The sequence below is a fragment of the Acartia tonsa genome, chromosome 6 (genome assembly GCF_053477335.1).
Source record: "Acartia tonsa isolate MP-2025a chromosome 6, ASM5347733v1, whole genome shotgun sequence".
Classification (NCBI taxonomy): domain Eukaryota; kingdom Metazoa; phylum Arthropoda; class Copepoda; order Calanoida; family Acartiidae; genus Acartia; species Acartia tonsa.
The window spans coordinates 25364286-25390798 of record NC_137265.1 but is presented as its reverse complement, the minus strand read 5'-3'; the positions used below and the strand labels follow the sequence as shown (position 1 = coordinate 25390798).

The 26513-nt window shown below is 31.9% G+C and overlaps 1 protein-coding gene across 1 annotated transcript in view; it reads left to right on the top strand.

The window, feature by feature from the left end:
- LOC145322218 (venom carboxylesterase-6-like) overlaps positions 1-26513 on the top strand; it is a 46613-nt gene that overhangs the window by 948 nt on the left and 19152 nt on the right. Inside the window, exons 2-13 of the mRNA XM_080164074.1 lie at positions 3583-3697; positions 4184-4258; positions 5262-5309; positions 6480-6553; positions 6880-7092; positions 11120-11254; positions 13536-13649; positions 15272-15370; positions 15910-16041; positions 22471-22569; positions 22927-22963; positions 23147-23201. Of these exons, the coding sequence (XP_080020200.1) occupies positions 3583-3697; positions 4184-4258; positions 5262-5309; positions 6480-6553; positions 6880-7092; positions 11120-11254; positions 13536-13649; positions 15272-15370; positions 15910-16041; positions 22471-22569; positions 22927-22963; positions 23147-23201 (1196 nt within the window). The remainder of the gene's footprint in view (positions 1-3582; positions 3698-4183; positions 4259-5261; positions 5310-6479; positions 6554-6879; positions 7093-11119; positions 11255-13535; positions 13650-15271; positions 15371-15909; positions 16042-22470; positions 22570-22926; positions 22964-23146; positions 23202-26513) is intronic.

The window sequence follows — 26513 nt, the reverse complement described above, 5'->3', positions numbered from 1 at the left end:
TAAATGATGGACCAATTAGGTTTTAGGCTATAAGACACCAGTTGCGTCCCACCCCCTTTTTGAGCGAAGCCACTAGTATTATAAAAAGTTTAGAATAAGGGTATCCAATGTACTTAAGTACAACAAAGACAATGATTTATAAAAAAAAGCAGCAAAAATATACATAAATTTTTTTATACGGACATACATTTTTACTGTTACATCAAATAAATTTTATACTCAGGCACATAATATGAACTAAAAAGGACGTATGTACGCACAGACGGACAGATCATAAAATATAGTAGATACTCTGCTATAGATTCTTATTATTTAATGTAAACTTTTGGATAGGCATAATCAAAAATGCTAATTATACTGTGTAGCAGTGGCGTGCGAACCGAAGGGGGCATTTGGGGCAATCGCCCCCCCCCCCTAGCGACCGAAACGCCCCCCCTAGCCACCGCCCACCCTGCCCCCCCCCCTAAATGTTGAAAAATTATCCATTTTGCCCCCCCCCCCTGGTAAACAAAAATGCCCCTTTTTGCCCCCACCCTACAAAAAGCAAAACTATCCCAGTTTCCAAAAAAAGATCAAGAAATACTCCAAAAAAAAGACAGATTTTATTCATTTAACCTTACCAAATTTTTAATTAGTGTAGAAATTAGGTTATAATCTTTTTTCACTGAACATAACAAACCAGGTAATAGTAAGTATTTTATTTTGTATAATATAAACTTTTTACCAAAGAAAATTTTGTACATCCCCAATGATGATACACAAAATTACCCCTTATATAGATTACAATTAGTGGATGAAATGTATGGAAACTCAACTTAATTAACCAACCAATCAAAATTCCATTAAAGTCCCCAAAGTTGTTGAGCCAACGAATAAGAAAATTTTATATGAAATATTGGGGACTAGTGTAATAAATAGCCCAAAAACCCCTCCCTCCCTGCATATTTGAAGAAAAAAATTCCAAATGGTTTCTGCTTTTTATCACATTGTATATTTTGTTTTTATTTCTATAAAAAACATGTGTAAACAACAAATATTTAATCAAAAAGTTATTTTATATAAAAAAGAAACAGCGTTGATATTTATCTAAGCCTTTTTCTCAACACTGTATGTCTGTCTAAATGAATAACTATATATGATGTCATTTTATTTTCAGGATAAATTTATATTTTTTTTGTGTACATACCCTTACAAAAAGACATGTTTTTTTTATGGCAATTTTCATTAAAAACCCTTAAAAATAACTACACTCTATATTCCTAACTTGATAAAATACGCCAATTTTTTTTAATAGGTTTATTCATCATTCCTGCTGAGATTTTATAAAATCCCCTTCCACCCATAAAAAATGTTTTGTGGTGGGGGGAAGGTTAAATTATCTTCTGTACTTTTTTTTGAAGATGCTTTCTAGCTCCCTTCCCTTCGGTCATTGCAGGGTGGGGAGAAGGGATGGGGGAGAAGAGATGGGGGGGGGGGAGATGTGGGATATAAATGGGAAATAGGGATGGGGAAGAAGGGATAAGAACTAGAAGGCCCATAATTATATAATCCCACCCCTTAAAACGCCCTTATTTAAAATTAGTATATATATTCAAAATGCCCCCCCCTAAATCAAAGTGCCCCCCCGGGGCACTTTGATTTAGGGGGGGACAAAATTTTACAAAATCTTCAAATTGCCTCCCCCTAGACAAAGTGCTTCGCACGCCACTGCTGTGTAGTATTTATTAAGGTGAAATAAAAAAATAATCGAAGACAATATTTTTTATTAAAGTATTGCTATCAAATTCACAATAAGTAAAATTTACTTTTTTTGTATAATTTGATGTATAATGTGATATGATGAAGGAAAAGTTTGAATGATTTGCATTTGAAGATGACAAGTAACTTTACCACTCAGGGTCAATCTAATAAAATTTCCGGTAGATTCCTCTTAGTATTATTTTTAGCGATTTCAAAAATTTGAGTACCCCCCCCCCCCCCCCGACAACAAAATAATAATTTAAGTAAACTATTATTAGGTTGGACAGGAGGAAGGGAGGGAGGGTATATAAGGCGAGACACGAGCCTTGCCTTGCCTCCTTAGTCAACCATGCCAACCAGCTTAGGATCTCAGTCCCTCGCTACAAGGCAGTCGACTAGCCAACAGCTTCAAGCTTTCAGTCTATTTATATACAACCCCCTTATCCCCGCCCCCTTTATGTTCTCCCTCTCGTCCGCTACGTGTCCGCGTTTTTTTACTGTATTGTTTACCCCTTTCCTCTCCCATCTGACCAACAACCCCCTTATCCCCGCCCCCTTTATGTTCTCCCTCTCGTCCGCTACGTGTCCGCGTTTTTTTACTGTATTGTTTACCCCTTTCCTCTCCCATCTGACCAACAACCCCCTTTTCCCAGTCCCCTTTATGTTCTCCCTCTCGTCCGCGTTTTTTTAGCAAGAACAATTTTATTTGTGGGTTGCGTAGCAATATTTAAAAGAAATAGCCTAACCTAAAATAGTTTTTTGAAATTTAGAAAATTAAAGTACCCCCGACAACGAACATCTGTGGCCGCAGCGCTCGGCTCCCTAGCCTATAACCTAACCTAACCTAACCTAAAATAGTTTTTTGAAATTTAGAAAATTAAAGTACCCCAGACAACGAACATCCATGGCCGCAGCGCTCGGCTCCCTAGCCTATAACCTAACCTAACCTAACCTAAAATAGTTTTTTGAAATTTAGAAAATTAAAGTACCCCAGACAACGAACATCCGTGGCCGCAGCGCTCGGCTCCCTAGCCTATAACCTAACCTAACCTAAAATAGATTTTTGAAATTTAGAAAATTAAAGTACCCCAGACAACGAACATCCGTGGCCGCAGCGCTCGGCTCCCTAGCCTATAACCTAACCTAACCTAACCTAAAATAGTTTTTGAAATTTAGAAAATTAGAGTACCCCGACATCAAGTTGTGGACACAGGAAAAAGGCAAGCTTCAATTTAATTCAATAACGTGTCCGTGCTGTGTGGAGAAGCCTCGCTTCGCTCGGCTTCCCCACACAGCACGGACACGTTATTGAATTAAATTGAAGCTTGCCTTTTTCCTGTGTCCAAATCTTTTCCTCCTCCCGCAGACTATCCAGACTGTCGGGGGGGGGGGGGGGTACTCAAATTTTCAAATTGATAAAAAATTTTGTAACAGGAAAACGCCATTTTCCCTTTTTTCGCCCATAGACTACCCACAAAACCCCTCTAAATTATAACAAAATAAATTTATTGATACTTAAATGATTATATTTATCCTCGGAGCCGCTCAGCCATCTCGAAACTGCTAAGTTAGTTTCAGCTGTTTTATCTAAGCTGTTTTAATAAATATAATAGCTATATATTTGCTTAGGACCCACGATGGCTGCAGCTAAGGCTACTGAGCTCTGTTTCTTAGAGGTTGAATTGCACTGGAAAATTTCGGAGGGGAAGGGGGGGGGAATTATAAATTTATTGGGAATTAAGATATTTTGCTTGTTAGACTAAAAGTAACAACATTATTGTTGATATATTTATTAGTAACCGTTCTTTCCCTCCCGGATTTTTACTTTCTTGTTATTTATAGGTTAAGGTGCTGGCTACTGTTGGTATGGTGTGTGTACCTGACAAGTCACGTGACCAATGTGACAGCTTGTCAGACTAGATCATCCGATGATTTGGAACGAAAATCAAGTCATAAGGTACTTGTAAATTTTGTGTAGTTTTAATATGTTTACCATGTCAATTGTCTTTATTATGTAATTTAATAAATATATTCTAATTACACAATCCATATTTTTATAATATTAATATATTTTTTCCAGTAAGGCCGATTATTATCCGCTTGATTAGAAGTGGTTATCAGCCGTACTGAAAAATCAAGTACTGCATCGTATTACAGACAATTTTCCACGAATATTAAAGAAAAGTCGTTTGGATATTATAGTTTTATTTTTTAATGCCCGCAAAACTGTCCATAATGCGATGTGATAACTATTCCCGAAATGGTGACGACACTTACCGTTTGCAGAGATAAAAATTTTCCTAGGACCGAAAAAAAGATAAACTGAACACGATAAATGTTGGTTTAGCGTTTATTGAGATCTTTTATTACAAACAAACAGCATACTTCGAACCTCTTTTATATTGCTTCTTACATAATTTTTTATGAATTGAAATATTTGTAGATTGAAGAGCCTGTATATCATAAAGAAAGTAAGAACAATGATGCTGCCAGCCAAAACTCTATTCCAGAAACAAAGGTACAAACGGCATTTTTACTTAAAGAGCCATTTAAATGATCCTGAAATAATTTGAATATAAAGGGGGAGGGGTTAGTTTTTCGTTTGATTTGTTATTATCTTTGGTTAGGTTAGGTTATTTTGTGTAAGAAAGAACCGCAGGATTAGGTCCCCTGAAAGGGATAGGCATTTAAAATAACTAATTCCCCACCCATCCATTGTTTTCAGTTTTTATTAAATAATGAGCAGGTTTCCAGAGCTCTGCAGTCACTTTTCGGGAAAGCACCTAATAAAGAAGTTAAAATATATTGAATATAAAAGTAGCGAGGCATAGAAAAGGTAGCCATGGGAAGCTTTAGATATTTCATTTATATTACTTTAAACGTTATGAAAGGACGGGCAAACAGAATAGAGTAGTTTTGCTTCTAGCAAAAGTGTAACAAATTAAATAAACAATATAATAATATATCTATTATTGTGAGAACCACAAAAACAAATATAAGTTATAAATATTTGATATGTGAAGTATTTAATCAATAAAAAAAAAACCATGGAACTTATTTTTCTTTATAAACATATAAGATATGAAAATTTGATGACTGACACACAGTAGACTGAAAATGAATAATATAACTTTAAAAAGTACAACCATATTTAATTGTGGTAATACTGATTTTAACAGTTAAATCAATGATTGGTTTTAAGAATTTTTAGTTTTGTACATTCTAACAAATAAGTCATTTTAAAAATGAGAAAAACCCACATATACAAAATATATTCTGTACAAAATAAGACCGCAAGTTAACCTCGTAAGAGACGTGTATTCACTTTCGTATAATAACGCATCTGTTATTAGCAAAATTACACAATAGCAAATGAATAAAAATGGGTGTGTATAAGCGCGAACAAAGAGTAAGGAACATTTTGTGCTTTTTTGACAATATGCACTTCTGAAGATTTAAAAATCTTCTATTTTTGCGGAAATGAATGCTCTTCAAATTAAAAACATAAAATTGTTTTTCAGGATAAAGATGGAAATGTAGAAAGAGAACGCGAAGCAGGAGAAGTAAAGGTATACATTTTATTAACTTTACAGCTACTCTATAATTCAACTAGCAGCTACGCCCCTAGAGGCCTCTAGTGAGACATAATTTTTTTCTTTTTAATCAATGTGAAAATCAGCTGTTTACAAATAAATATCATTAAGGCGCTATTTTTATATTTTTGGCAAATTCTCTTGGAATGGTGATGGCACCCTCCTCAAAATAGCTATAAACCTTCCCTATAAATCTATGAGAAGCTACACTGTAAATTAGAGTCTAGAACCATACCGGTCCAGCAGTTAGGGAGTTCCTTCGGTACATACAGACAGACAAAGGTCCTGTTACTTTATTATAAGGATTAGCGGCTAAACCTTTTGCACTAGGGGCCCTGTGCTCAAATTGAGTATAATTGTAGAATGAGCGGTTCTCTCGTTTGCAAGCTATTATCGGAATACATGTGCATACATACAAACAGAAAGACATCCTGTTATTTTATTATATATGATAGAAACTTTTCCCAATAAATCATTTACCCTGTGAGGCTTTTAGAATATCAGTGAGTTTTTCCTGTTTTTCACAAACAAAAAAGTTATGAAAAATCTGTTTCTTTATTTTGTTAACAGGTTTTATTTCCCTCTCCCAATCCCCCTTCAACCATACTTTGTTTTTTGAATTTGTAATGCATTTTTTTGTTTTGGCTGGATAAAAAGGGTTATTAGAGACCCACAAGATAAGGCTTCCGCGAAATTAGAGAGCTTTACAGGGCTTAGAATATAGTTTTCCAAATATGAGTTCAATTATTAAGACAATCTATTATATCAAACAATCACATAGTACCTTAAATAATAGCTTAATAATATTTTAGTTTAAATTTATTGATTCTTAATAATATGGCGAGTAAGTCTTTAACTTTTTTTCTGTTCCTTATTTGTAAAAAAAATTATTCCTTAAAATATATTTTATGCACTAATTATCGTAATGTACTTTAATAATTTTGTGTTCATGTATTTGACTCCTTTCACCAACTCTTTGGGAGGTTATAAGTGCTCCTCCCAAAAAACAATAAACAAGATTAAGGAGGACGGGGGGGGGGGGGGGAGGTATCCCCCATCTCAAGTGGATAAGTCACTAGAGGCTAGGGTTGAAATAACTCAAAAAAACTATGTATCACTTCAGAAATTGTATTATCTCACATATAGGTTGGTAAGAAATGGGAGTTTCCAGTGGCCCAACTCAAGCTTGGAAACATCTGGGGTACTGTTGAAGAATCCAGGTATGGTAGAACAATTATATCAGTAATAATTTGTTACCTATAACAAGCTATGCGAAGCGTGTTAAAAAATCTAAATTTGGTAGGCGGATGATTGGTTTAACAGCGTTTTACTTGTACTTTTATATCTGCGTGGAGATTAATTTACTACTTATAGCATTTGTTGATATTGAGCTACATAAGTGAAAATCTATGGATATTTAACTACTCCTGAGAAAAATTGTGGATATTTAACTACTCTTAGGGAAATTGTGAATTTTCTAGTACAATTGAGCAAAATGATTATTATAATATGAACTAATGAATAAAACTTAATTATACTTTTTTAGGGGTGGAAAACGCATCCTTGCCTTCCGTGGTATCCGCCATGTCCTTCCGCCAACAGGTGAACGGCGATTCCGTCCTCCTGTGCCCGCCACCGCCAAATGGGCGGGCGTAGTTGAGGCGAAGAAAAACGGTCATGTGTGCCCGCAGCATATGGCAACTAAGCCAGATATTTGGGTCGGGGACGAGGACTGTTTGTGGCTCAGTGTTTTTACAAGGTATCAGTTATTATTTGAAGAAGACGGGGAGGGGGGGGGGGAGGCATTAGGATATATTCAAATTCTTTAAAAAGTTGCTTAAATCACCAGAAGGATTATAAATTACTTCAAAGCAGACAAGAAGTAAATAAAAACAAATAGTAAAATTGATTTTAAAAAAAGATTAAGAGAAATAAGAAAACTCAAATAGATGGGACAAAAAAAAAGTATGATTAGTTAGTTATCGCATTGCATATAAACAGCTCTCCTAAGATGTCTTTTCTTTAAATTTTTAATGAATGAAAGATACAGTTTAAAATTTCAATGCAGAAATTATGAAAAATTAAAATATCGCGAAAGAAGAACCACTTTAAATATCTTAAAATGAACTAATTTCGACAGAACAAAGATTAGTTTTTAATAAAATTTTAGAATTTTTGCAGTTAGGAAACTTATGAATTTGATTTTTATGCAATTAGATATTTGGTAGTGATAAAGGGATATGCCAATGGAAGACAAACTACCCCCCCTTCGTCCTCTAGCGATTGATAAAGTATCTGCTTAGTTTGAATAGATTTGTTGTTAAGACTGTTGTGTATAATTATGATGTAACGTCATAGTTAAAGTGGACATCAGACTGTAAATACAAAGTTTTATAACCAAATTATCTTATAAGTTAGCTCAAAATTTAGGGTACTTTTATGATTCAAAATACGAGCGATGAAGGGATTTTTTGACGATATTATATCTCTAAGAATAGCTTATCCTAAGAAATTTTACTATTTTTAGCTTACTTATTAAATGAATTATAAAAAATATCTACCCTATTGTATAAAAATGTGCACACTTTTTAACCAATAATGTGGACAAATTGTTCTTACAGTTCCTATTAGTCGAATAAAAACATTGAGAGTCTATTTTTTATTTATTGTCAACACGATGTTAAGATTGAACATAGGGGTGGAAGATTAATTTATATGTTCCTTTATTCCTGACTATTAGAATCAAATACCATATTTGGAAATTAATTTTGAATTGCTTAATATTTTCCTATAAACTTCAAAATTTATTTTATTGCACTGATATTTTGAGTTCATGTTAAGATTATTTAATAATTGCTTAATAATAACAGGGCGGGAAGGAACATTAACCCTTAACGGTCGGGGGGGGGGGGGGGCGTTGAACGCCCCCCCTTCCGGTTTTTTCTATCTCATTTTCTGTGTGTTAAAGATAAAGAGCCCATACTGCTTGACTTTTTAAGTATGGGTATGACACACAACTGAGAGTTGGAATTTTTTGAATATCTCCATCCTGGCGGGCACAGGATGCCAGCAAACCTGGCAGGGTCATCCAGGTAAAGAGCAAAAATATTTTTTTGACTAAAACAAAGCATTTTATCATACCAAAATACTAAAAAATCCTCTAGTAGTACATCCTTATATGAAATACAGGTGTTCAAGTCACTTTCAGGTTCCAGGTATGATCCTGCAGGTCCTGATCCTCCAGGTCTCCAGAAATCTTTAAAAGGCTCCTGTGGCCGCAATTTTTGACTTAAAGACTTCAAATTTTAAACTTAAGCTTTTCTTACATGTCTACATAACGTATTAAAATTTCATGAAGATCCGCCGCCGTTTTCCCGCCGACCGCCGACTGCGGCGGCTGGCAGCTGCCAAGTACAGCTGCGGCCGCTGAAATTTATATTTTGATATTTCTAATGTAAAATTTACATAAAAATAAACATTTTCTGGGAAAGAATTTTTCTTCTAGCTTCAAAAATAAGAAAATTACAGCCGTTTGTAATTTTTGAATAAAAAAAGACCTAAAAACAAAGGTTGTTAAATAAAAGGGTGAAGGAAGCGAAAATTGACTTTGACTTATAAAAGGTCGGAAATTCATTATCAAACAGGGGACTTGCACAAAAAAATTTAGACCTCTAGCTCTAATAGGAACTGAGATAATTAGGGGGGGCGTTGAACGCCCCCCCCCCCCGACCGATTAAGGTGCGGCAAGGGGCCCGACTGTAAAGGGTTAAAACTATAAATCACACTGGTTCCCAAGGTTTACTAAATGTGCTCTCTTACTGGTTTGCTTATAAACTTTGGGTATTTTAATCATTTTTTGATTTTTTTTCAAACTAGCAATGTTCAGTATCGTTGATATACAGAAAGATTCATTTTTTAATTAATCGTACAGTCTTCCCCCTGCCTTGAACCGTTATTAGTAACAAAAATTGTTTATCTTAATAATGGACGCAATCGTTCTTGTTTTGTAGCGCAGCTACACAATATGCTGTAGCATGTTCGTACAAACGAGATTGTTGTGTAGAGCTACTATTACTGTAGCTAAATATGTCTTATGATTTTAAACTGTTTTTAAAGCATTTTTGAAAGGTATATTAAAAATATACTCTGACACCTGTAGAATCATACTGCAGAGTAAAAAAAAGAATAATAACCCACTTAAAGAAAAATGGGATCTACTGCAGTTGCTGGTAACGAATATTGCCAAAAATCTATGAATTTTAAAGGCTGCTAGCTTCCAAACGGCTGAATGTACAGATCATGCCCGCACACTGTTTTAAGCGGCATAAGAAGGCCTACAAATAATCTGGAATAGCCCTAAATCAATAATGCATAATTATCTCGCAGTGCAGAGAAATGCGCGAAAAATGCCCATTTTACGCTTTTTTCGGGTATAGTCCTTTCCACGACATATCTCCATAAGGAGCGATTCTTCGTAATTTTAAAATGGCTTTTTATAGGTTATTTTAGGTTAGGTTAGGTTATATTGTGTTAGGTGATTGCCCCACAGGGTTAGGTAAATGGCCCCGCAGGGTTAGAGCCCCCCGCAGGGGCTAGAAATTGGAGAAAAGCTACTGTGAAAAATACGAAGAATCGCTCCTTATGGAGATATGTCGTGGAAAGGACTATACCCCTTTTTTCTTCAGTGAAGCTTTCCCTGTGCATCATTTGATCTTGGCTATTAGGGTGGGTTCATATCGGAATTAGACAAAGCGGGGATATGCAACAGATAAAATTAACCTTAAAAACATTTCTGACCGAAAAAGAATTTTAAAAAATTGAGTTTTAGAACACGACCACTTAAAAATATAATGCATTACTTATTAGTATGCGAAGACGACATTTAAATTTTTTTTTGAATCAGAACTATGGCTTCATGGTGCTCCCTGGAAAGGCCTTGAGGAGCTGAATTAGGAACTTTTGTCCGTTTCAAAATATCTCGTTCCTAGCCTTAGAAATCACTAAAAAAACAAAAATTTTTAAGGTTTGTTGAGAATTGTCCAATTTGTAGAGGTTTTTTAGATTTTCTCAGGCTAGGAACGAGATTTTTTGAAACGGACAAAAGTTACTGACTCAGCTCCTCAAGGCATTTCCAGGGAGCACCATGAAGCCATAGTTCTGATTCAATAAATTTTTGACTCCCATTTACGAATAGCTATACAATTGAATGTCTGGTCGTCAGCGGTATTAAGACTTAGGATAAATTTTAAATCATCCAGAGGTGTATTATATCTATATAAATTGAGTGCAGATCCCCGCTTTGGCCTCAGAAAAAAAATGTCCAAAATCGACCCACCCTATTGGCTATTTCAGATTATTTGTAGGCCTTCTTATACCGCTTAAAATGGTGTGCAGTTAGGATCTGTACGTTCAGCTGTTTGGCAGCTAGCAGCCTTTAAAATTCATAGATTTTTGGCAATATTCGTTACCAGCAATATTTTACCATGAACTGCAGTAGATCCGAAAAATGCTCTGTAAGCAAGAATTTCACCTAAAAAGGAAAGACACATAAACATTCAACCAAATGGACCAAATGTATTTAATATCCTAATAAAAATTGATGTGGTTTGTTATTCTTATATTCAACTCTGCAGTATGATTATATTATACAGGTATCAGGGTATATTTTAGATACTTCTTTAAAAAATGCTTTAAAACAGTTTAATCTATATTTTTACTTTTTACTTAAAGACAATGTAATTTAATGTTTCACGTTACACTTGGATCTAATTGTTTGTGTTTTCCAGAGATTTAGCAGTGAACCGACGGCGTCCTGTAGTTGTCTGGATTCATGGCGGTAACTTTGCGCGCGGATCAGCTGCTGAGTATGAACCTGATTATATTCTAGATGAAGATGTCGTCTTAGTTACTATTCAATACAGGTAACAAAAAACGTTTTTGTAAGGGAAGGGAAGGTGTGGGTTCTTTTACTTTCAAGCTTTGTGGGTTAGGTGTATTCCTTTTCAATGTTTTTGTTGTTTTTATTTTTTATGTTTGTTTTAAAAAATTCAAATGTCCCCTTAGACTAAATATACAAAAATGTACAATTTGTGTTAATCAAAATTATCTAAAAATGTTTACTAGCATAATCACAAGAGAGCCAAGTAACAATTAGATTCTTTAAATAGCAAAACACAATTGACACCACTAAAAAAGGTTATCATGCTGATTTTGTGGACAAAAAAGGAGATATTTAAAACTTGCATTGCATATATCAGAAGAAAAGTAAATTCTATGAAATATATGCTGTATAAATGTATATAGTTATTATAATTCTACACAATATATTAGTACTTTGATCACTAATTAAAAGTTAAATTGTATTGGATGGTGAACCGCCTTTATTTTCCTTGAATTTGTATTTCCTATAGGTACTATGATTCTAATTTGCTTAGCTTATAAATGCTTCACTTATTAATTTGGGAATTAACTGTCCTTTTTTATCAATTACTAAAATCATGAATGATGATTGATAGAAAAGATTCTAAAATAGTAATATTTTTTGTCTTTCTTTTATCAATCTATAAATATTAGGTTTTATTTTTTTACTTTTTTTTATCAATCTATAAATATAGAGGTTTTATTCATTAATTTTTTATTTCACGTCATTAAAAAAAACAATAAAATTAATAAGAACAAAGAATTAAAGAAGTATTTTTAAACTATGATAGATTCTTCTAAAAATAAAACTATTTCTATGTGACAAAAGTCAAGATACTAATATGCGAAGTTACTCTACAAGTCACTGATGTCTGTCTGTTTTGCATTTAGGCCTTTATCTTATATCTTATTAGGAAATCACGCTTTAATTACGCTACCAACATACTTCTTTTTGGGAATTGTGATTTTATGCTTTTTTGTTTATTGGGACAATATTTTCTATTTAATTAGTAAGCTTGAAATTTGTGGTCTCTCCCCTTCCAGCCATTTTACCATTCTCATTTTTTATGTGCGCTGTTTCTAGTCTTCTGGTTATTTTCTGATTGTCTCTATAATAAAATTTCATATAAATTTTACTTTTTTCCATATGATTTTTTCTAACCTTATATTTTATTAATTAGATTACCTATTTTGCATTACTATGATAATTGTCCTAGTTTTAATAAGTATCATTAAAAATACAATGAATTTTCTCATTAATTCAAGTACAGAAACATTATTTCAATGATGACAAATTTTATAGTCAAATAAAGGAATATTTACTTTGTGATTGAAAACAGGATGTTTATTAAGAAAATTCGTATCTCAAAGACTTCAGTTGGAGATGCTTCAATGATAAAATCATACCTAATACTCTAAAGAACCTTCTTTATGTAAAATCAAGTTATTAGAATAGTTCAACCATGTAAACTATTGGTGTCAAAAATCTAAAATCAAAATGTTTAAATTGGATGTACTGGTGTTCTGGTAATATTTGTAGAGTTGGTACACTTTCTGAATTGTACATTATTGCTAAAAGTATCATAAAGCAATGTTTGAAATCGATATAGCGATTCTTACTTGTATAGAATAACCATTAGTGTCAACTGTAACGATGAACGAACCGACCCTAATTTAAATTTTTAAATTTTTAAAAAAGCTTAAAATTCCCAAAAAGTATATTTTAATAATTCTTTAATGAAAATTTTAATGACGTCAGTAACTCTAATATTGATTTTCAATATTTGTACTATCTTCAATTAATTTTTTGATCCTATACTAGATTTAACCAAAACTATTTGATTTAAATGTATTTACTATTTATCCACTTCTCTTCAGATTTTTTTCCTTCAAAATTCTTTTGAAAAAAAGTTTCTTTGAAAAAAAAGGAATGTTATTATGTTGCTAAGACGGGTATACAACAAAAACGTTTGGCCACTAATATTTATAACGGGAAAAAAAGGGATGCTAGAAAATCAAAGGATAATTTTGTTTCATTACTTGTATAGGCTATGATTGTTTATTACCTTAGTTCCCAAAGTTTTATAATAACGTTTTCTTATTAGTTGGCTTAACAACTTTGGGGACTTTAGTAAATTTCAATCAGTTGACTGTTCAAGCATTTAACCACTAATTTTAATCTACAGAAGGGGTAATTTTGTTTTTCATCATTGGGGATGTACATTAATTCCTCGGCCATCGTATTATTCCCTTAGAACCCTGTCTAATACCAGATATTTGTAGGCTAGGAATGTTTGGGTTCCTGTCCAGCGAGGATGCAGGCCTACCTGGAAATTATGGAATGTTGGACCAGGTGGCTGCACTACAGTGGGTCAAACAAAATATTGAAGCATTCAGGTAAATAGTTTTTCCTTATGGCTTTGAAACAGATTAATATCCGCTGGATTATATTAGAACCGGTTTTCAGTCATACTGGAAATTTATTTATAGCGTCGTATTACAGACAATTTTCTACGGATATTCGATAAATTTTAAAAGCTGTGTAAAAAACAATGAGATAAATAACTATTCCAGTGTGGCTTCCGAACATAATGATATTCGCTTAATTAAAAGGGTATTAAGTCATGCTGAAAAAATCATGTATTGCATCGTATTATAGAATTTTATAATATAAAATTATTATCTTAGATTAAACCATTTCATTTGTCCGGGCCTTTGATCAACAGAACTGGAATAAATCTTATTTTCTTTATTATTTTACTACCTGTGGAAAGCTGTCTATAATACAATGCAATAAGTAACTCTGAATTAACCAAGGATATTGATATATATAATAGCAAAGTAGAAAAATAATTATACTTTTAGATCAATTACAAAATATTATTTTGTCTATTTTCAAATGGTTTTTATTTTCTAGTATTTGAAAGATACTAGATTTAGACGTTTGTTCAAAGAATGAACCTCCCCTAATACAAAATATCAACAAAAAAACTTAACTTTCTTATAACCCACTTCAAAAACAATGATACCATTATTAAGTTATTGTTGTTTTTCATAAATTTTCATAAATATTAAATTGTTTTTTTTACCTTCCCTTTTTAAATCGATATACAAAGAAATAATACAAAATATAAAATTCATTCAAAATAAAATAAAAACACTTCTAAATATATTTGTTGTGGGTGTTTTATTGTTATGTTCATCTTTCCGTAATATTATCTTTTTAAAAGCAAAGCTTTTCTATAATCAGGGTCGGGCCGTCTAGAATGGTTAGCTCTTTTCATTAATTTAGACATGTTGGAATTTTGTTGTTGAAAGCGTAGCCATTCTATAATAGTTATAAAAATGTCCGTACGTCCATTCTAAACATGTTGATTTTTAACTTTTTTAACAACAAATTTTTATATGATAGAATTATCCGATTGATCTGATTTTTGGAATACTAATTCCTAGGACAACAAAGTATAATGCTATAAGCAAAGTATCTCTATAATCAAGTCCTAAAAATGTAAGTATGTCCTTAAACATTACCCTGCATTCAAGCAGTTTATCAACAAATTTACTTTCAAAGTTGTTTTGACTTTTTTACATTTGTATTTTATTTTTTCAGTTCTGAACCTATGCAAGTGTTAATGTTCGTTGTCTTACCTTTTTAGGGCTTCGCTTTTATGGATGTTATCATCCTAGTTTTTATACACAAACAGCAGGGAGTTAAATACAATTTTTAAGGAATTTTGTGCTAATTTTAAAAGTTTCCTTTTTAAGGATCTAATTAGATTTTTTTCACAAATATAATTTTTGCAAAATAGTTATATAGAGATCAATATTTTGCTAGTTGACTATTAATTTACCCCTCTCAAACACATTTAATGGAATAAAAACCTTGCGGTATTCTTTTTTTTTCAACTGAACCTAACCTACATTTATCTAACTTCTTAATATGAATTAATAAATCATTTACACAATGTTTAATTTAATGTGTCTACGAAGAGAAAAAGTCAATACCAATTTTTTTTCAGTGGAGATTCGAATAGAATAACCATAATGGGTCAACAGGCTGGTGGTGCTTCTGTTCATTATCATATACTGTCTCCACTCACCAGAGGACTATTCAACAGGTAATCATCCTGATGAAACTTGAAGTTATGATATCAACAAAGGTATCCTTATATTTATATAAGTAACAGTATATTTGTCTGTCTGATCTCCAAAACAACTGATTCCATATGTTTCTCCGTTACAGTAAAGCTTTTCAACACCCTCCCAAGAGAAATCGCCCCAAATAATGACCCCAACCCTAAAATATTAAAAAAATTATGTGTGCCATAACAACTTAATTTTACAAATTGGTTTTCACAGAAAATAGAGGTACAATTGGTAGATAAATATTAGTGTCAGGTATCCTATAACATTAAGTAGTAAGTTTTTTAGTCTGTAGCTTTATATCTCAACAATGCTGATCCTAATTAATTGTACTTTTCAGTGAATTTTTAAAATGGATATTTTTAGGCTATTTTCCTGACCTCTACTCCCGCCCTCCCATGGAGGCTAGGGGGTGAAGCAACTAGTATTAACAATAAATAAAAAAAACTCTATTCTGTTGCATTCTATAAAATTTTTGTAAGGATTTGTAAATCCTGACAAAGTAAATATTCAGAGCCATCTCAATGTCTGGTTCAGCCCTGTGTTGGTGGGCCAGCCTCAAGCGTCCCCTGGAGAGGGCCAGGAAGCTGGCAAAGTTGGTGGATTGTCCACAGGATGATAAACAAGCCCTGGCTAAATGCCTCAGGTATTGATATGCATACAGATCTCTTAAACGGCTAAACTGATCTTTTATGGAAGTTTAGTAGTGGTCCTGGGCAGGTTTTAGGCTGTTTGACGGGGAGTTTAGATTCTAGATGCGCAACCTATAGGAATAATGTAGGAAGAGGACATTGAGCTGTATATTACACTAGCCCCCAAAGTTTTATAATAATGTTCTCTTTTTCGTACTGGCTTAACAGCTTTTTTTTATTGTATTTTAATCTACAGAAAGGGTAATATTGTGTATCATTATGGGGATGTATGTCAATTTATGGGCCATTGTCTTATCTCTTTATATTCATGGAAATAACAATTATAAGATAGTTTTGAATAGTTTCATGTTGATAAATTTATTAACAATAGATGGTTAATTTACCATATAATTATAATATGCAACTTATGACGTGCCCTCACTTCCGCTTATTATTACATCTGCATAGTGCTTCCATCTTCGCAAAAAGTAAAAATTGGTAGTTTGTCAGGGAGGGAGGAGACAACGGTTTGTTTATTAAACAAGTCCCCAAAATTTTACAATAACGTTTTCTTATTGAATTGTTGAATTTTTAGTGTTTTTTTTTCATTAAGTTGAGTGTCCAATCGTTTCAACCACTAATTGTAATCCACAGAAGGGTAGTTTTGTGTAACATTATTGGAGATTGTACACCAATTTATCGGTTAATGTCTTATCCCTTGAGATCCTTGTAGTTTATGCTGTTGTAATAATCAATATGAAACTCGTGCTCAAGTGAATGACCACTGCAGCTCATGCAGCACATGCAGCAAATATGCAGCAAATATCCGGTTATCCGGCCAAATTACCGGATATCCAGCCGGATAACCGGCCAAATTATCACATATTAAAGTAGCAAAAAAAATTTCTTCAGAAATCTTATATAAATTTACATAAAGTTAAACTTGTTCAGAAAAAATGTTCTTCTAGCTTCAATAATAAGAAAATTATAGCCATTTAAAGTTTTAAAAAGCAGAGATTTTTGGAGTAAAGTATAAAAAATTATAGAGCCGGATATCCGGCCACACCGGATATCCGGCCCAACCCTAGTAAATAGTGATGCCTTCTCACGTAAAGAAAAGTTGGAAGCCAAATCCTTTTTCTTTAGATAGAAAATCCCTGTGCTGGTAATGTAGAGTTTCATAACTACAGATACTTTGAAGTTTAGCTTCTATATAGCTTTTACCTTATATGCAACTAGCTAGTCACTTCGCCCCTTTCCTTTAGCAAACCTTTGATTAAACTCAATTTTAAATTCATATTAACTCTATTTCATTAGGATTCAAATATTTTGAAATATTCAATAAAAAGTAATTTGCTGTACAAAAATAGCATTTTGTTTTAAGTTTAGCTGCGTTACTATTAATCAAACAAATTAGGTAAAAAACTTTTTAGATGGAATAGAAAATAAGCAAGCTAAAAGAAAAATGCATTGCATTAGAGCTACTATACTTTTTTATAAAGATTTATTTAGCATATATGAAAGACTTTCTAAACCTCTTAATAACTACTTTACTAAGAAGGTTTTCAGTGAAGCTTACCCCCAGTTCCCTTCCCTTCTTTACCTTTTTTACTTTAAAAAAGGTTTGTTGACTTTTGATTGACTGTTAATTTGTGTGAAATTTATGAAACACTTCTTAGCCTTTTAAATTTTTTTTCTTGTGTAAAAATTCTATATTGGACGTAATTGTCATTGTTGAGAAAATATCACTCTGATATACTCTTTATATAGCAGTGTATTTCTATGCAGTATATGTTAGGGATGGAGGGGACTTTTAGCTGTTTATTATACTAGTCCCCAAAGTTTTATATTAACGTTATTTATTCTTTGGCTTGACAACTTTTGGAATTTTCATTGAATATTTATTGGTTCGGTCATTTAGTTGAGTGTACAAACGTTTTAACCACTAATTGTAATAAGGGATGATAATTTTGTGTATCATTAAGGATGCAGACCAATTTATTGGCTATCGTCTTATCCCTATTGATCCCTGAGAATATGTCCACTTTTCCAAGATTAAAATGTCAAGGAAACAAGAATAGTTATTTATTGCATCGTTTAATAGACAGCTTTCCGCGGATATTAAAATGAAAAAAGATAAAATCAGTTTTGTTAACCTCTTTTTATTAGTGTTATATTGACATTCGTGGAAAATAGTCTGCAATTCGATGCATTAACGTTTTCGAAGCAATACTGAAAAAGTAAAACTTTTCTACTTTAATAATTTATGACAAGAATTTAATTCTATTATTGGATGTTATAAATTTCAGCTGCGACGTCACCCAACTATAACTTTGTCTGTCTGTCAGTTCTTTTATGACCCCATGGGGGAAATAGCATTTACTTGGCAGCTGTTAAAGAAAGATGTCCGAAGTTCTTTTCAAGTTTGAAATAACCTGTAAGGGTAATGCTTCTTATGGATTTTGTAATATCCTTGTTAAATGTTAAATCTATGAATTTTGAATAATTTTTGTTAAAAATCACGCAATCTGTATTCTTACAAAAAGCTTGAGTAACATTTACATTTGTATTAAATTTTAACATTGTATAATCGTCCTATTAAATTAAAACGGGTTAGATTACAATCCTACATTACATAAACAAGGATGAATACTTATAAGTAGTGTAGCACAGCCAAGTTACATTTCAGCGAACACAGTAATAGTGTCTGACTGATTATGACGTAACAAAAAAAAATAGCCAATGAGAGGCCGTTATTGGCCAATGGTAAAATTTATAGTGGCCTGTCATTGGCTAATTTTTTTTGTTACGTCATAATCAGTCAGACACTATTACTGTGTTCCATTTCAGCCTTCTGAATATCAGCTAATTAATATTTTTTTTACAAAATTATTTATGAGCGTACAGACAAATAGTTGGACAAAATTAGAACTATTTTGACACACAAATCTTCACAAGAAACACCATATCTCCTAGATCATTTGCAAATAGACTTTTTCTATTAGTGTAAATAAAATTTACGAGTTACGATTTGGCTGATGAGCGGAGAGACAGACAAAATAGCTTGAAGAGTAGCCTCGCTACCAAAACATAAGATTTTTAGTAAAAACGCGAAACCAAATGTCTCAAGCACAATTGTGGGATGAACAGACAAAGTGAATTATAACGCAAAAACTAGTAAGAACAGCAACTACATTTAGCAATCCTATGAACAGAGTAATTCTTAACCCTTAACGATCCAATTTTTTCTATCTCATTTTCTGTGTAAGAAAGATAAAGAGCCCAAACTGCGTGACTTTTAAAGTATAGGTATGACAAATAACTGAGAGTTGAAATTTTTTGAATATCTCCATCCTGGCGGGCACAGGATGCCAGCAAACCTGGCAGGGTCATCCAGGTAAAGAGCAAAAATATTTTTTTGACTTAAACAAAGCATTTTATCTTACCAAAATACTAAAATATTCTGTAGTAGTACCTCCTAATATTAAATACAGGTGTTCAAGTCAATTTCAGGTATGATCCTGCAGGTCCTGATCCTCCAGGTATCCAGAAATCTTTAAAAAGCTCCTGTGTAAAATTTTAAACTTAAGCTTTTCTTACATGTCCACATAACATATTAAGATTTCATAAAGATCCGCCGCCGTTTTCCCGCCGACCGCCGGCTGCGGCGGCTTCTAAGTACAGCTGCCGCCGCTGAAATTTATATTTTGATATTTCTAATAGAAAATTTATATAAAGATAAACATTTTCTACAAAAAAAAATTCTTCTAGCTTCAAAAATAAGAAAATTACAGCTGTTTGAAATTTTTAAGTAAACAAAGGACCTAAAAACAAAGGTTGTTAAATAAAAGGGTGAAGGAAGCGAAAATTGCCCCCCCCCCCCCCCCGACAAATTAAGGCGCGGCAAGGGTTGAGGGTTAATGTAGAAGTAAGTAGGTCACAATCATAAGGACAGGGATATTTCATTTGATAAAAATTTAGGCGATTTCACACAAAATGCCTTGTTGAGCACAGACATCCCCCATACCATCCAGTCTTCTTGATTTTTAAATAATAAAAAAATGGGGAGGGGTAGCTTTTCGTTTTTTGTGTGTTTTACTTTTGGTTCAGGTTATACTATGGTAGCCTGGCATGATGAGGCCCCGTAGAGATTAGACATAGAACCTCCCCCCCCCCAAAAAAAAAAAAATTAAAATAAATATTTTCAATTTATTTGAAGATAAAGGGAGGAGTTTTGTGTGAAGGCATCAAAATTTGGTTTGTCACTTTGTTATCTTTTTATGTCTTAACTGCAGCAGAAATTAAACTGCACGGCTGTGACTGCTTCAAAGCTGCATGTTTAAGTATAACAGCTTTTGAAAAGGATTTCTGAGTTACTGAGCAACGCAGAAAGCTGGGATTAAAATAGTTTTTTTTATACAGAAGAAATATCCCCTCCATGTGGTACTATGTATTTCAATTTTCTAATCTAATCAGCAACACATCTATTTTTGTCACGCCATTTTCACCCAGGGAAAGAGAATGATATTCTGACAAACAATTCTAAAGGAAAATTTCCCCACTACCCCCTTCACTTTTCCTCCCCTTCTTACCCACCCTTCTTCAGTTACGTGAAACAAAAATGCCCCAACCATACTTTAAAAGGTTTCGTGATTTTTTTTTGTAGAATTGATTGTTAGAATAGGTACCCCTTATTTTCACCTACAATTCAATTTAGAATAAAATACAAGGACAGAAAGGCAGCTGCGATTAAGCCGCCGATTTATTATAATCCCGTTTTGTAGCCTAAAATTTTCCAGAACGGACGAATACCAAAAATGTTAGAATCTGAAGTATTATAATGTAAATAAAGGTATATCACATGTTTAACCTTAAAACAGCTATATGCACTTAAAGGTTTTTGGCCATTTTTCACAAGAATTTTTATTGAAGACAACAGTACATTAATCACACTGTTATATCATTACAAAATAATATACATTTTATAAACATATGACTCATATCATAAAAGTTTGCCAACTTCTGAAATTTTAAATTTTATTTTATTTCATTAATTTTACCATTTTCAACAAAACCTGGTATATTCAATTAAAAAAGCTTTGCATCACTGCTGGAATTTGCTAAAAATCACTTGCTTTCATTTGTACGCATAGTCCCTTTACTTTAGCCGTTTTTCTGTTTAATTGTAATTTATGTTTTAAGAAAAATTTATTGGATGAAGCCATCTCTGATTATTAAGAATACACTCAAAATATACTTTCTGTTTCTATGGTAAAACTATTAGTTAATAAATAATGCACTAGAAAAGAATAAAATCACCCATCAAATACAAATAACAAGGACGAAAACATCATCATCGAAGCATGGAATAATAATAAATAATAACATTCGAACGAGGGTTTATGATATTTATTGCGTATTTTTAAAGCATATCTCAAATAGCAGCTAAATAAATTCTATAGAAATTCTAATGTGGTTGTTTAGTAAGAACTTAAAACAGCCAAAATAAATCCCAGTTCTACCGTTACCTTGAGACAGACATGCGGACAGACCAAGGGAGTTATGGAGTTGATGCGCTACTAAAAAAGTTATCAAGTATGGATAAGAGATATTGCAAGAAAACTTTTATCTTCAACAAAAGAAAAAAAAACTTTTTGTTCATTTCAAAAGAAGTCTTCTATTATGAAAAATACTCTTTTATACAAAATAAAACATTGTTTAATTTTCTGGTAGCAAAGCTTATCTATAAGTGAATGTTTCTGTCTGTCCTTTTGCTTTGTGTGTTTATTTGAGTTTAAAATTATAATCCTTTTTTTATTGGCTTAAATTATGAATTTGCCTTCTGATTGGTCACATTAATGTACCTTTATCAAATCAGCATATACAAAAAGAATTGTTCAATTTATTATATTCATTTTGTTTTCTTTAAAACAAAACTGTTTTTTTTGTCTAAAATAATAATGATTTTTTGGAGTTTTGAAATATATCTTAACTTTTACAGATACGCTTAAATTGGCCATAACCTAACCATCCTTGTTTATTTGTAAGAATGGAAAATTTTAAACTAGAAAAATCGTGCTTTAATAAGAGTAAATAAATAAACATTTGAAAGAAAAATCTTTTTATCACTAGGTGCTTTTTTACTAAAAATAAATTAAATAATTAAAATAAAATAAAATTAAAAATAAAATAATAAAATTAAGGGTAGATACTAACCCCCAAACAATTATACATATTAAGCTATAAGATCTAGTTATGTATAATGTTTTAGATCAGAAGGAATATACTATCCCTAAGCAATGGTTAAAATATACTTTATCCATTTTACCATCCAAAAATATTAATTCCTTTGAATCTGTACTAAATAATTCAACTCTTCCCTAGAAACAAGTATTTCTTTAAATAAAGAAGGCATCCTGTTACTATATACAATTTATTTTTAGGGAAAAGCCGACCGATGCTTTGATGAATACACACCCCAACTTTTATGAATGGAAACATCTGGAGGTTAATCAAGAACCTATGACCTCATGGTCACCCAGGTAAAACTTTTAGGGATAGAAATATCTGGAGGGGAATCAAGAACCTATGACCTCATGGTCACCCAGGTAAAACTTTTATAAATGGAAATATCTGGAGGGAAATCAAGAACCTATAACCTCATGGTCACTCAGGAAAAACTTTCCTGAATGGAAATATCTGGAGGTTAATCAAGATTCTATGACCTCATGGTCTTTAATGTAAAACATCTGTAGATGAATCAATATTAACTAAGATTTTGAGACATGTTTTTTCACTATTTCTAAAAGGGTCACACGCCCCATATTTTTACACATCTTATTTTGCAACATTTAACCATCTAAAAGTAATATTTACCAATCTTTTTATTTTATTTTCAGAGTGGATATTGAAGCAGCCATTCCTTTTATGCCCCAGGTATAATTTTTTTGCAGGGATTTTTAGGCATGGGACAATGGATAATTGGATACAACTAGTTTGAAAATTTAATAAAAGATATTTATAAAACTTTGAGTACCAGTTAATTTAAATTTCAACCCTGACTTATTTGGACAAAATTGTCCTGTTTTGTTCTAACTTTTGAAAAAATGAACTTTTTAGGAACCTATTGATTTGATTACCTCTGGCAACTTCCAGCATGTTCCATACATCACAGGTAAAATTTATTACATGCTAGGTCAGACATGTTACGTTATTAACATGAATAAAGGCCGCGGTGGGAATTCATTGACCTATAAACAGGTTTATAAATCCTTAACATATTCAATTATAGCTTTGCTGCACGATTGTTTTCCCATCAAAGGGTATTCTAAAGTACAATTAGTTACATGATCTATGAACCCCGTATTACTGTCTTACACACTTATTGAATTTAACCAACCAATGATTTTTTTTATTCAATCTTAACCAGACAAATGCCATCTAGCTAAAAAAGATGCGTAGATTTCATCTCTGGCAACCAGAAAATCCGCAGAAATCGAATTAACAAGTTCCAAAAAAGTTTCATTAAAAAAAACCTTACACCAAAAATAACAAACAATAATTATAACGACGACTTAGTTTCTTTTTCCTGTTTAATACTAATATTGAAACTAATTTTCAGGCATGCATGTTTGTTGGTATTGTACTTTTTTTAGAAACCAAAATACAGACATATTTAAAACTACGAATTGTATATTAGTTACTAGAAAGATTATATTTTTTTTCTTGCTTTAAAACAACTTTTTGTACATAAAAACCCGTAATGTCTTCATTATTGACACAAACATGCATGCTGTATAGTTTTAAAAATGTAGTCAAATAAAATACCTGATTAGAATACAAAGCAAGAAATAAAGGTTATCAACTCCCTATGAGCTTTTTGTGTTAAATAGAATTATTAATAAGAATAAAAGAGTTTCAAAAAATAGTAAAATAACAAAATGTTAGGTGAATTGTTAATATTAAATCAATCAAAAAATGTTTTACATTCTTATAATTAATTTCAATAAAACATATATATGCTCAACAAAGGTTATTTATAATTATGAATTCTACCAGACTAAAATATAAAAGGGGAAATAGTTTATGAAGACGACACAAAATGATTTTAAAAATTACTTATTTTTTTCTTTTTTTTTTAATCTTTAACAATTTTAATGTTTTTATTATGTAAATATATAAAGTATTATTCAAACTTAAAGGATTTAATCTTTTTCTTTGTAATTTATATGTCTAAACAGTGTAAAAATGAAGTTCTGAATTACGAATTTTCAAATCATTAGATTTCAATACAGTTTATTATAGAAATAAAGAATAATTTTAACAAAAAAACATTGCTACAAAAAGGCTTACTGTATTATTAATCTGACCTAATTGTATAATTGCATTCATTTTGTTTATTTACCTTGAAAAATGAGTGTTTAAGTGCTGCATTGGTTAAAATCAAACCTAAAAGTGCTCCTTATTCAGTGACAGAGTGAAAAAATATATACCTTGTTTTATAGTTTTTGATCTCTTTTTTTATATATTTTTATCTGATATGTATATCAAAATTTAAAAGTATCAATTTCATTAGATATTCATACTTTGCTAAAACGTCTTGGTTACTTTTTGCACTATATTTGCTCTAAAAAGGATTCTTTATCTGACTTTCACATTTAAAATGAAAGATTTTATGCCAATTATTATGTTGACTGTAGAAAAAAATAATTATTTTGTTTATATGCAATTTTCTATAATAAAATGTGAGAAATGCCTTTTTTCACATGTAGGGCGAAAAAAGTAACACTGAAAATATTTTTTATGTCTTAAGCATGTCCTAAACTCATGGATAATAAACTTTCATAAAAGATTTATTTCAGAATATGTCATTTAGGGCATAAAATTAATTTCGCAAATTAACATTGCAAATGTTTGCCAATAACTTTTAAAAATGATTTCTGCGGATTTTCTAATTTACATGGGTGTTTTCTACACATTTTCCCCTTTCTAAAAATACCTTCCTCATAAAGATTGGCTTCCGGAAAGTATATACTTTCCGAAAATGATATGTGCTTAGAAATCAACTTAGTGACGTAACAAAAAATTGAGGGATGAGAGGAGAGGTGGGAAAGGAAACCCCTAAAAAAGGGATGGATAATAGAACTGGTGGGATGGAAAATAGGACTGATCGATAATTTATAATTTATAAAGAAAATTTAGGAAATAATGTTACAAAGAGTACAAAATACTATAATTTTTATACTCTTTGTAAATCTGTTTTTATCTTTCTTTATTTTTCCTTCCAAAGAAGAATTAATATAGATTTTCTATAAATAAATATCGGGTATAGTCCATTTCGTAACATGGCACCTTATGGGGCGATTCTTCGTATTTTTCACAGTAGCTTTACTCCTAACCTAACCTATAAAAAGTCATTTTAAAAATACTACAAATCGCCCTTTAGAATAAGCAATAGTAATTTAGATTAATTTAAATTTTTAGAGCAAACAGTCATTTGTATAATTTATCAAGCTTCTGTCAGCATAATATCTATGACAAATATAAATCATTATATGAGGGAAGAGGAGTGAGGGGGGAACCGCTTAGTTGGAACGTATTGTTTTAATAGCGGCGATTTACATTGAAGGAATATATACAAAAATTCAAAGCAGATCCAAATCGGTCCAGCGGTTAGCAAGTTCGAAACATATTGTATGCCTTCTTCAATGAATATTTCTCTTTTTATGTAACCCCTTTGTATTTTCCCTAAATTTTGGGGAAAAAATAAGGATGACAACGTCCATAAAGGCGAAGTTCTAAATCGGTAGCAACGAACCTAAACATTCATTAATTAAACTGAAAAATTGTAATATAAACCCTTAACGGTGCTTCCCCCCCCCCCCCCTCCCCGACCGATTAAGGTGCGGCAAGGGGCCCGACTGTTAAGGGTAAATATATAAAAGTCGAAACAAAATTGTAGTAAATTTGTTAAAACTGCTTAAGTAACGCATATCGTTTAAGGACATAATAACATTTTTAGGAATTGATTATAGAGATGCTTCGCTTATAATATTGTATTTTGTTGTCATAGGAATCAGTATTAGCGAGTAACTGGTTAAAAATTTTAGATCATTTCTTTTATATATTTCAATGATTCAGTTTAACAAATACAAAACAAGGATGAACCTCCATAAAAGCGAAGTTCTGAAAAGGAAGGAAAACGAACAATAATATGTGTAGAGTGTCAGAACTGAATAATCAGAATATAAATGTATAAAAGTCGAATTGTACGTTTTGTTGAAAAACTGCTTTACTACAGGATAATGTTTAATACTTACATTTTTAAGACTTGATTATAGAGATGCTACACTTATAACATTATACTATGTTGTCCTAGGAATAAGTATTTCAAAAATCAGTTCAACCGGATTATTATATCACATAAAAATTTGTTACTAAAAAGTTAAAAATAAACAAGTTCAAAATGGACGTTTATAATGAATGA